The sequence below is a fragment of the Silurus aristotelis genome (genome assembly GCF_946808225.1).
Source record: "Silurus aristotelis genome assembly, chromosome: 26".
Taxonomy (NCBI): Eukaryota; Metazoa; Chordata; class Actinopteri; order Siluriformes; family Siluridae; genus Silurus; species Silurus aristotelis.
The window spans coordinates 5,426,222-5,438,094 of NC_139599.1; the positions used below are offsets into that span (position 1 = coordinate 5,426,222).

Sequence of the window (11,873 nt, forward strand, 5' to 3'; positions counted from 1 at the left end):
CTGCACAAAGCCCACTTCATGAAATAATGCTTTTATGGGTTGAAGATCTTGAGTGACCTGTTATGGAGCTCTGAATGCTGAACTACTGAACACCTTTGGAATGAATTGGAGCGCTGACTGCACCCCAGGTTTCTCCATCTAGTAAATCTTCTGAATCTACAGGAAAAGGTTGAAGATTATTATAACAGCAAATGAGGATTACATTTGGAATAAAATGTTAAAAATGACATGACTTTTATGGTTAGGCATCCAAAAGTTTTCCATTAGCTGATTTATTGCTTACCCAATTTCATTAGCTACTGGAACTGATGCTGGTCTAATTTGGTTCTTGCAAAAAAAGAAAATTGACCAGTGAATATTGGCAGTTGAAATGAGTTAGTGTCCAGGTATAAAACAAAGATCCAAATAGAGACAAATAGATCGTTGAGATTTGTAGTGAGAATTAAACTAAATGTTTAAGGGTAAATTAAAAGGGTAAGTGTTAATGTCAGTAATATTATATATATTATTTTGATATAATATTATTATACAGTATTACTATTTTATATAATAAAGTAATATAAAAAAATACAACAATATATTGCCAAAATATTACTAAAAGTATAATTATGGTTGTGATTAACTGATGGTGCTGGAACCGACCCACAATGCAATGTGACATTCAGCCATTTTGAAAATCAAACTAAAATCAAACCTAAAATAGCTAGTATTTTGTACAAATTTTTATTTAATACTTTAAATAACTTTGAATCATATTGGTGGAAAACTTTACCTCTGGCTGCTGAAAATGTTAATTCCTTACAGTAAACTTTACCTTATATGGTACTAGTTTTGTTATTTAATTAGTTTTTGATTATACAAATATAAACGTATTTCAACAAACACATTCATTCAATTGATTTACAAAAGTTTCATCAATGCCTCCTAACCAATCAGATGTCATTATTTGACAGTGTTTAGTTATGTACAATCTCTTATATAATCTCTGTTCATCTTAGCTTTATTAAACTCAAAAAAATTATGGGGGTTAATATTCTGTAAGCAGAAAGATTCTAGATGTATATATCTACAATTTTATATATTATATATAGATTCTAGATGTATATTTCTACAATTATATATATATATATATATATATATATATATATATATATATATATATATATATATATATATATATATAATTGTAGAAATATACATCTAGAATCTTTCTGCTTACAGAATATAAATAAGTTTTATATATATATATATATATATATATATATATATATATATATATATATATATATATATATATATATATGCATGTATGTTTGTATGTGTGTGTGTGTGTGTGTGTGTGTGTGTGTGTGTGTGTGTGTGTGTGTGTACACATTTGATTTAAAACTTTTAAATAGCTTTCCTATAGTTTTCTGGGAATAAATGCTGGTAGGCAGAGGTGCAAAAATAGGATATGCAGTATATGCAGTGCAGGGGAGGACACCGTCCATTGGGCGGCGCCATTGGATCTAGTGTGTTTATACTTGCATATACCTCTCTTTTTTTTTTGGCAGGGGAAGGGGGCGCTAACCATGAGCTTGCATACCCTCAATCAATGTGCAGTTGCACCTCTGCTTAGGTGGCGTTAGGTGGCGTTGTATTGTATTAGTTGTATTGAAGTTCTGCACTGTGTCCAGTAAGGGGCAGTTAATAGCCAAAAAACATATTCTCACATCTGAGCTGATTCTCAATGTCTTTCGATTCTTCATAGATTTCATGCAAAAAGACTTTACAACAATTTAGAAGTGTTTGTGTTGCAGTAAATTATTTAGAGCTAAATAATGTATTTTATTATTTCAATACATACATCAGTGTTGTGACTACTCAGTTATATGTTTTTTCCTTGTTGAAAATGTATTTGTTGACTGGATTGGATCTTTATTGAAAGACTATCTTGCAATAGATGTGCAGTTGTTTTTGTAGGTGTTTGTTTTATTGCTTCTTAAAACTGTGCACAAAGCAGGAAAAGAAACCCTGCACTCTGAACAGAATTCTTAAGAAATGTGCTAAAAGAGGAAGTGTATGCACTGTGTGAAACCTCAGCTCAAACTGTGCGTGTGCATGTGTGTGTGTGTGTGTGTGTGTGTGTGTGTGTGTGTCATGGTGTAGGAAAAAAATGACAGATTCAGGAGGAAGTGACTGAAGAGTGACAGAACTGTGGACGAGAGAGTGACAAAGACTAAGGGCGTAGTCTGTTTAACACAACTTTAGAGTACCACAAACAAGGTAAGACAAAGAAAAAACTCTGTGTGTGTGTGTGTGTGTGTGTGTGTGTGTGTGTGTGTGTGTGTGTGTGTGTTCACAAGTATTGACAAGAGGAGTGTATTGATAGTATTGACAAGAGGAATGGAAAAGTTAGGCCAAACACGCTCTCAGTACAAGTCACATGGGAGCTCAATTGACTGAACTGAGAAAATGTATCTGATGCTGGTGTGTAAAAATTTGGATACATTTTGTGGTCTTTCTGTACTACAGAATATATATATATATTTGGGCTGTCAATCGATTAAAATATTTTATCTTGATTAATCGCACAATTGTCATGAGTTAACTTGTGATTAATCGAACATTTGTATCTGTTTTAAATGTACCTTAAATTACTACTTTTCAAATTTTTATTACTCTAATCAACATGGCCATGTATAAATATGGATGCTTTCTGCAAATGTATGTTTATTATTAGTAAAACCGAACTGGACCTAGAGCATGAAGAAAAAATATTTGTAAATGTTTAAAATTATGTTGTTTTAAATTATGTAAATAATCAGGACACCAAACGGACGTTTTTGCTATGTTTCCACACGGACGGTTTTAATTGCCGGATTCGTGTATCATGGTGGATTTTGGTGCTTGATTTGAGAAATTGTTTTTCAGTGGAGTTTTTTTTTTCTTTTTAATATCTGAGTAAAGAAAGAATGTCATGAATAAATGTGTGTGGCATTGTCGGTTTAAATTTCACCTTTTTTTTACATGTATTTATTTATATTTTTGATATAAACAGAATGTCAAACAGAAATGAAAAGAAAAATAGGTCGAGAATTTTTCTTACGACATAATATGACATTATTAAGCCTTATTATTTCTTGTGGGTTAATAAGGCTAAGATGAACAGATATTTTATTAGAGACGGTATATCATAACTATACGCTGGTAAATAATCATATCTGATTGGTTAGAAGGCGCTGAAAAACTTTTTATAATGAAATGAATGAATGTGTTTGTTGAAATACGCTTATATGTCTGAAATGAGAGCTAATTGTTAACTTATTAACTTCTACGTAACTAAACACCAAACAGGCTGGTAAAGGAACAGTTCTTTACAGTGATTAAGAATAATAGAATTGAATATTTTTCTGAGGATGTTCCACAATGTCAAGAAGCATCAGATTCAATATTTTCCTATAACGACATGCCCCTGGTGTGATTTATTCATTACTCAATCCACTTTTACTTACTTTTTTGTGGTTTTAAATGTTTTTGTGGGGTTTTTGTATGGTGATACTTCGCAGCATGGCAGTGTGGGATCTGTCCATCACCGTAGAGGAACTGGGACCAGAAGCTCCACCTCTGAAAGTCAGCGTCACATCTGACCTCCATATTGGAGGCGTCATTCTTAAAATTGTGGACAAAACACGTAAGGATTTTTTTAAAACACATTTTCAAACAGAAATACAAAGATTCAAGATTTTTTGCCACAAACTCATAGAATACAACTTGCAGTGAAATGTAAAAAGGGTGATAAAGATGGAAGATACTTTTGATACCGAAACTTTCATTATACACAATATGATGAAAATAAGTGTGTTCCACTCAGATAGCAATTGAATTAGGATTAAAAATAAATAAAAATGAGTAACCTAAGATATATACATATATTGCACATGATTATATTGCAATTGAATCCTGAGAAGTGTAAATAATGGCCATTGACATGCAACACATCTGTAAGAAGCAACACAGCATACGGTTGTATATATGTTTTACAGTTTATAATTGTACTACACATATGTAGTATCTGTTTTGAGATCTACAGTTTGTTATTAGCTGTGAAAATGATGGTGGGGTTTCAGCACACAATCAGTTACTATAATTATAGAAATAATGAACACCTCTATATATAATGAAGCACTATTATTTGTGCATTTAGACTTCTTCGTTAAATAAATCTGTTGTGTTCTCTTTATAATACACTATACCTGTGTAGAACGGTTTCTAGTTTTTTTTATAGGTCCATGTACAGCCATTTCCTAATCTTTTGGCACAAGCAACAAGTCTGTACATTTATTTTAAATAGTGTGGAGGGTCAATAGTGGGCTAACCCTACCCCAATCAATATGTTAATGAGGCAAAATATTACTGTTTAAATAAGATTTTCTTTTTTAACAGAAAGTTCAGTACCCTTTACAGTATGATATACTACATATTGTGTTTTTTATTCCATTGAATTTCTATCACATTTTTGATCACATTACATTCTCTTGAAAGGTGGCAATACTTTTTAACATTAAGCGTATATGAGAATTTTTATGCTATTGGCTGCCAATTCAGTTGGTTCACCAAAGAATCCTATGTAGAGTGTAAATACGTGTAATATTTTACACATTTGTACTTGTGACTGGAAAGCAGTGTTTAAATCCCAGAAGCATCAGTTCAGTTCTATGCTTGGATTAGATTTTTGCTTAAATCCGTGTTTACCTGGATGTTTTTAATACACTGTGTGACACAAGCCCTTTGTATATTGTCATGTTTTGTGTTGTGCTGTAGAGATTAAGAAGGATTGGTCAGACCATGCGCTTTGGTGGGAGCAGAAGCAGCAGTGGTTGCTGAGGCCGGCATGGACGCTGGATAAGTATGGAATTCACGCTGATGCTCGTCTCAGCCTCACACCTCAGCACAAACCCCTGAAGTTGGGTTTACCCAATGGACTTACCATCAGGCTCCTCGTTGGCTTCTCAGGCCCCTTGTTTCAAAGCGTCATTGGCATCTGCAAGCTGCTCAGTAAGTGTGTATGGGTGGAGAAAATGGCTAAACGCAGACATGCAGTTGTTCTTTTTTATTTGAATGCATGACAAAATGACACATCAGCTCTTTCTCTTTTTTCTTTGCCTTATCATCCTCTGCTGTAGATATTCGTCATCCAGAGGAACTGTCACTTCTTAAACCGGCAGAAGAAAAGAAGAAAAAGAAGCAGAAGGGGGAAGAAGAACAGGTGTATGATATCACTTGTGCACCGTTGCCTACAGGTATCTATCTATCCCTCTGTCTGTCTGTCTGTGTGTCTGTCCGTCTGTCTGTCTGTCTGTGTATAAAGAAATGATAAAAAAAGTTTATATTGTTATATATTTTAATGCTTGTGATCATCTCTGCCTTCTGTTTTTAATTGTACAACCGAATAAGAAAAGCATTTGCTGATTGAACAAAGTGCTTGGTAAGAAAGGTGTATGTGTGCCGAGATTTATTTTTGTCCAAATTGTGACATGAAATGTGGATAGGCTTAATATGGCAATTTTATAGTCTGGGACTAGGTAACAAAGGCAAATTTCAGGTCTAATGACATGATATAAATATCCAACAACTGATGGAACAACTTTTAATCTTGATCCTTGTGTATTGATGTGTGTATATACGAGTGTACTTGTGTAATAAACTTGTGTAATAAACTTAATACAACAGTAATATACAATATATAAGTATGCATGTTCATTAAAATGAGTGGGCGCCATGTAGAGCGCTGTAAAATGTCACTCTTTTTTTGTTTGTGCAGGTTCTATTTTAAAGCTGGCCAATGGCATGCCTGTGTTCTTTGCTGAATCTCCTCAGACAGAAGTGGTGTATAAGATGATTTCAGTGAGTCAGCCAGCTCCAGCTCCTGAGACCATCACAAAAATGTACAGACCAACTAGCAGGGTGGACAAAGCACAGGTTAACAGCAGGTCAGCAAAAATGCATGTAAAACTGGATAAGAGAAAGAATAATTGCAAATTTCAAGTATTACTGTTGCAGTAGTTTCTACTGATAATATGCAGGTTGTTAAAGTGGATAATTCCCAATTGTTTATTTTATATTACAGCAATTTGATTTAATTTATAAAAAATGTATTAAAGACCAATTTAATGATATATGATATTTGACAGAAATAATGTTCTTGAGCATTTTCAAGACCAGACAGTTCTTAATATCGCTTAGATTATAATAGACAGATGCAAAGGCCGAATAGAGGCACAGCAAGACTAATGTCGAATTAAGGATTACTAGGAATTGTGTGAGTGATCAGTGATATGTGACTGATGGGAACCGTAGTCGAGGGTCAGACATCCTGACATCAGCTCTAAGGAGACATTCCCTCACCAGAGCCTCTTTTCATGATCTCACAAAAAGGTCACAAAAGCACATCTAAATTATCATATCATAAATATTTGTTGTATATAAGTTGCTTTGGGCCTTATTTGTCAAGATCTTAAATCAGCTCCATTTGCCACAACAGAAGAACCGATTATTGCTGTTCAACGTGTATTAGAGGCAGCAGAAAACAACCAATACGTGTCTGATGTGATTTTTCTAAATTTGTAATGCCCTTTAGACTTCCTAATGTGTGATTAAGATATATATTTCCACTTCCTTATGACCTTTATCTTAAGAAGGATACCCTTCCTCTTTTATAGTACTTCTCTTTGAATTGCATTTTTTTTAAATGTAGAAAAACATTACAGTTTCTCTTTGTGAAGAACTTAGTGCTCTCCTGGGAACTTAGTGCACTCCTTTTATCTTCAGGGTTTCAGGTTTTGATATGCCATATATATTTTTATTGGCACAGGTGAGAGTCACAATAACTCACTTCTATTTCCACCTTCAAAAATATCTTTTAGCTCTGTGAGCTTTAAATGTTTTTTTTTTGCAGCTTTGGTCACCAAATGCAAATCAGCTCTGTCATACATGTGCTTGATGATTGAAAAAAATCAGCATTCCCAAATTTGTGACAATATTTTGTATGATTTGGCGTACGCAATCATTTACATACAAATGTACCACAAATGGTGATGAACAATTATTTTTATAAAAGTAATATATTAATACAAATATATTGAATTTAAGTTACATCTACTGACAAGTTGACATTTACAGCATTTGGCAGATGCCCTTATCCAGAGTATACATTACCTCATGTATACAATTGAGTTAAGGGTAAGGCCCTTGCTCAAGTGCCCAGCTGTGGCAGTGCTAGGATTTGAACTCACAACCGCCCAATCAGCAGTCAGACATCTTAACCACTTCCCTGATGCATGACTACAAAGAGACAAATTTATGATTTTAAAACGTTTAGCTTTAAATTCTAATTAAATCTTCAGCTTTATAAATGGATTTTAATTTAGGTTGCTAATTTAAGATCTATATATTAGAATCAAAATATATATAAAGTTATGTAGATTCAGAGATTGAAGTATTTTGCTTGTCCTGCTATTATAGTCAGTAACAAGCTTGCCAACAACAACCATAAACAAACAAACAAAAAGATCTAGCCTTACTCGATGATTGCTTTTAATAAATGCTGCTTCTTTTTAGAGTTACTCTTACTTACTTTTAGGCTGTTACACAGATCACTACCACTTCAAGAGTCAGGGCATTTAAAGAGAATTTGCACAACTGGCTGATGAGTCAAGTTCCTGTCAGTGTCAATGAAGTTGTGTGAAAATGTGAAAATTGCGTGATGCAAAATCGTTGATATTGGTGATGTCAACTAAATGTACATTAACAGCATTTGGCAAACGCTCTCATTAAGAGCAAATGACAATTTTCTCATTTACACAACTGTGCAGTTCTTGCTCAGGGACCCAGGAGACAACTTGATGATGGTCGGATTTGAACTCATGATCTTCCATTCAGAAGTCCAATACCTTAATCCCTCAAGTTCTGATTTAATAATTTGCATCACTTAAATACTTTCTGTACTTTTCTTTATTAAAATGTAATGTTTTACACATTTATTATTATGATTATCAGCATAAATGTCATTTTGCTTTTCCTCTCTCAGGTGGCTCAATTCATCTCGCTCCCTCCAGCAGCAAGGGATCAAAGAAGATGACAAACTCTTCCTGCGCTTCAAGTATTACAGCTTCTATGACCTAGCGCCACAGGTGATTCAAAAATAAAAACCTGGCTTGTTTTAAATGAAATATTATATTTGCCTTGAGAGATCACATTAACAATTGTGTGTGGTGCGTATCTCCGTTTGCAGCTCGATGCTGTGCGTATGACACAGCTATATGAACAAGCCAGATGGGCCATTTTGCTGGAGGAGATAGACTGCACAGAGGAGGAGATGATGCTTTTTGCTGCCTTACAGGTAGTTCACAGTTGGTATATCATAAGTATAAACAAGAATGTGTGCATGCAAAGATGTGATGTATCAGTAGACTATGCTACACTTCAAATCCTAGTTTTATTTGCTTCAAATAAAACTAGGACAGAACAAAAGTGGACAGAAGTTTGACAGAAGTGGAGATGCTTTTCATCGCTTTTCATACAGTCAGAGACTGTTCTTGGCAATTTATCATCAAATCAGAGGAAATGGTTAACATGTGCTTTGCTTGTTTAGACTGCCATTGTGTCAGTCTATTGTCTGTGGGGGGGGAAAGAAATCATACTGACTTGCTAAATTGCAAGCAACTCTCTGCTTTTAGTTGATAAAAATACAGAAAAACTAATATCGAATGTTTGAAGTTGTTAAAGGCAGAAATATATACTTAATGAGCACTTTATTAGGAACATCTCATCCATGCAATTATCCAAAGTGGCAGCAATACACTGCATAAAATGTGAAGACAGATCAAGAGCTTTACATATTTGTATGTACGCAATAGCTCAAATAACGACACTTTTTCACCGTGGTGAAAAAGAAAAGCATCTCACATTGAACTTAATGTAGCTTGAAACTGAAATAAAGACCAGGCGATGTGTTATCAACATTCAACTTCACAGTTTGGATGAGCTGAAAATTTTTATTTTTTTTTTCTAGCTGATCCTTCTCAGGCTTCTGCTCAATTGATGTGTTGTGTAATTTTGTTCCTAATAAAGTGGAAAGTGAGTGTAAGAGAGAAAGAGAGAGAGAGAGTGTAAGAGAGAAAGAGCAAGAGAGAGAGAGAGAGAGAGAGAGAGAGAGAAAGAGAGAGAGAGAGTGTAAGAGAGAAAGAGCAAGAGAGAGAGAGAGAAAGAGTGTAAGAGAGAAAGAGCGAGAGAGAAAGAGAGAGAGAGAGAGAGAGAGAGAGAGAGAGAGAAAGAGAGAGAGAGAGTGTAAGAGAGAAAGAGAGAGAGGGAGAAAGAGAGAGAGAGAGTGTAAGAGAGAAAGAGAGAGAGAGAGAGAGAGAGAGAGAGAGAGAGAGAGAGAGAGAGAAAGAGAGAGAGAGAGTGTAAGAGAGAAAGAGTGAGAGAGAGAGAGAGAGAGAGAGAGAGAGAGAGAGATGTATCAATATTAATCAAAGCTTTTTCTGTATATTTACCCCAAAAGTACCACATAGGCAAAGCTTCCCTGACTGAGCAGTTGGTTGAGTCTTGTCCTGCCATGGATGACCTGGACTCTGCTCTGCAGTGCCTGGAGGTCAAGATGGAGGCAGAAAGCAGTGCAGAAGAAATGCTGGTATGTATAAACAGCAATGGATTTACAATATGAACATACTCTCCATAAAAAAATTTAAAAAGTACATACAATAGATGCTGCCTGATGTGTTAAACCAGGAGGTGCAGAACACCAGAACTTTATTTCCTTTAAAAGCTTATGTTTGAAGTGATATATAGGATGAAATAATGCTTTAACAGTTTACTTAAGGAGAAGTTTGTTTAAGGGATAATCCACAGCTAGGAGTGCATATTTAATGCATGACATAGATGCAAATAACTGCCTGACAACAGAACACATTAAAATCGCATAACCCACATGTTCCAGCATAGAGAATGTAAAGCTGTCATTGATGTTTGCATACTGAATAAAATAAGAATAACTATAAACTTTTTAATAGTTGTTTTAAAAAGGGGTTGTTAGGTCCAGAGTTCTGTTTTGTCTAAATGATACACAGAGATCAGATAATGAGATTAGATTATTATATTTAACTGAAAAAGTTTCACTAAATTATTATTAGACACATAGAGACTGATTGAGAGCAAATATGAGAAACTAAGAGAGATCGATTGTGTATGTGGGAAATACCTTCATCTGTGCTGCATCCCTACTTAGATCAACACTGGTCCTGATAATTCCTTGTGCTTTCTTTTTATATTTTGTGCCTCGGCTCATTTATTAAAATTTACATATTCTCAATATAAGTTAAATATAAAGTTCAGTAAAATATAAAAAAAAATGCTTACATTAGTTATATGCCGCTATAACTGTATGTCCTGAGTGTCCAAACAAATCAGATTTGAGTGTTATCAGACCATGGTATAAAATGCTGTATGACAAATATACTATATATAAATCCTTCATGATAAATAGTGTTTATAAAACATATGTCAGGGTATCATAAAGGCCAGTTCGTTTATTATCAAATTAAATATGGTAGATGATTGGTGGGTGAAAATGCAATGTAAATGCAAATGTTTTATAATGGGTTGTGCTGCGTCTCATAGCTGTAAGAGTCAAGTCAATATACATTCAATACCATGTTTCAAAACTCATTTTGTGCACAAAGAAGTCCAGGAAAAAATACCAGGGTCTACAAAAATACTCTAAAGCGCACACACATACATTCATACATACCTATATATCAGTAACTGTATATCACAGTTAATAATAAACAAACCCATCAATGCCTGAGCACATAAATAGCACATGAATTGAATTGTATTTGAATTGTACTCTCGACCAATCGCAAAACCACACCATTAACCCCATGTTTCTCGCCAGAGTTTGTGTGGAGTAAATGCATTCTGACTGTCTGTTAGAGAATACTCTATAACAGGAAAATCTGTAAAAGATTCTATATAATAGGAAATAGATAAGTATTTTCTTGGAAACTTGTGTATGTTATTCCAAGTATAGAAATTGTGTTCTTTTTCCCTCAACTGGTGACATATGAGCACAAATTTCCACAACTCAGCAACTCAATGCATCATTCTATTAAGTTTATAATACAGAATTGTCCCTTAAATCGAAGTATGTTGGGTACATATGACATACACAACTAGCTTTAATATAATGTCTACATTTGCAATATTTGATAGACACCCTTTAACAGAAGGACTTCACATTTATAAAACTGAACAGTTAAGTGCCTTGTTCGAAAGCTTCTTTCTGATTAAAAGGTCAGTTCAAATCCCAGCATCACCCTGTTGCTGATGCTGAGATTTGAACTCCTGACCTTCTAATCAGAAGTCCAAAATCTTAACCACTCAGCTACCACTTCCCCCAAGCATCAACTAATATACGTATCTAATAACTGCACATTGTTGAAACATTTTACTATGAAATGGTTTGGTAATGGCAGCTTGGCAGTGGTGGGAGTGGAAATCATGACTTGACGTTGTTTGACGTGTGTTTTTATAAACATTATAACTGTGAAATGGTTCTTTTTGCTAAAATGATGTATGTAGAACTGCTATAATTATGTATATGAATATAGGGATTGTCACTCCAAAACCAACTGACATGGACAGTCTTTTTTTTTTCTATTAACAAAACTTCCTGATTTTGTTGTCATAGCATTTTTTATGTAATATACTGATATCATTGAGTCAGACAAGTGGTATGTCACCCAGTTTAAAACCAGGCTTGAGTGTAACACTGTGAGAGTGAAGTCATCAAGTCAGGGCATCTTGTTTATCATTGTCTCAAATCTGTTTCAATG

General features: G+C 34.4%; 1 protein-coding gene across 1 annotated transcript in view; it reads left to right on the forward strand.

Moving 5' to 3' along the window:
- The first annotated feature begins 1,733 nt into the window (after positions 1-1,733).
- The window catches only part of fermt3a (FERM domain containing kindlin 3a), a 14,710-nt gene continuing 4,570 nt past the window's right edge, over positions 1,734-11,873 (forward strand). Inside the window, exons 1-8 of the mRNA XM_083531603.1 lie at positions 1,734-2,265; positions 3,549-3,673; positions 4,804-5,037; positions 5,166-5,282; positions 5,804-5,972; positions 8,069-8,171; positions 8,273-8,380; positions 9,542-9,670. Coding sequence (XP_083387729.1) covers positions 3,550-3,673; positions 4,804-5,037; positions 5,166-5,282; positions 5,804-5,972; positions 8,069-8,171; positions 8,273-8,380; positions 9,542-9,670 — 984 coding nt within the window. The 5' untranslated portion in view covers positions 1,734-2,265; position 3,549. The remainder of the gene's footprint in view (positions 2,266-3,548; positions 3,674-4,803; positions 5,038-5,165; positions 5,283-5,803; positions 5,973-8,068; positions 8,172-8,272; positions 8,381-9,541; positions 9,671-11,873) is intronic.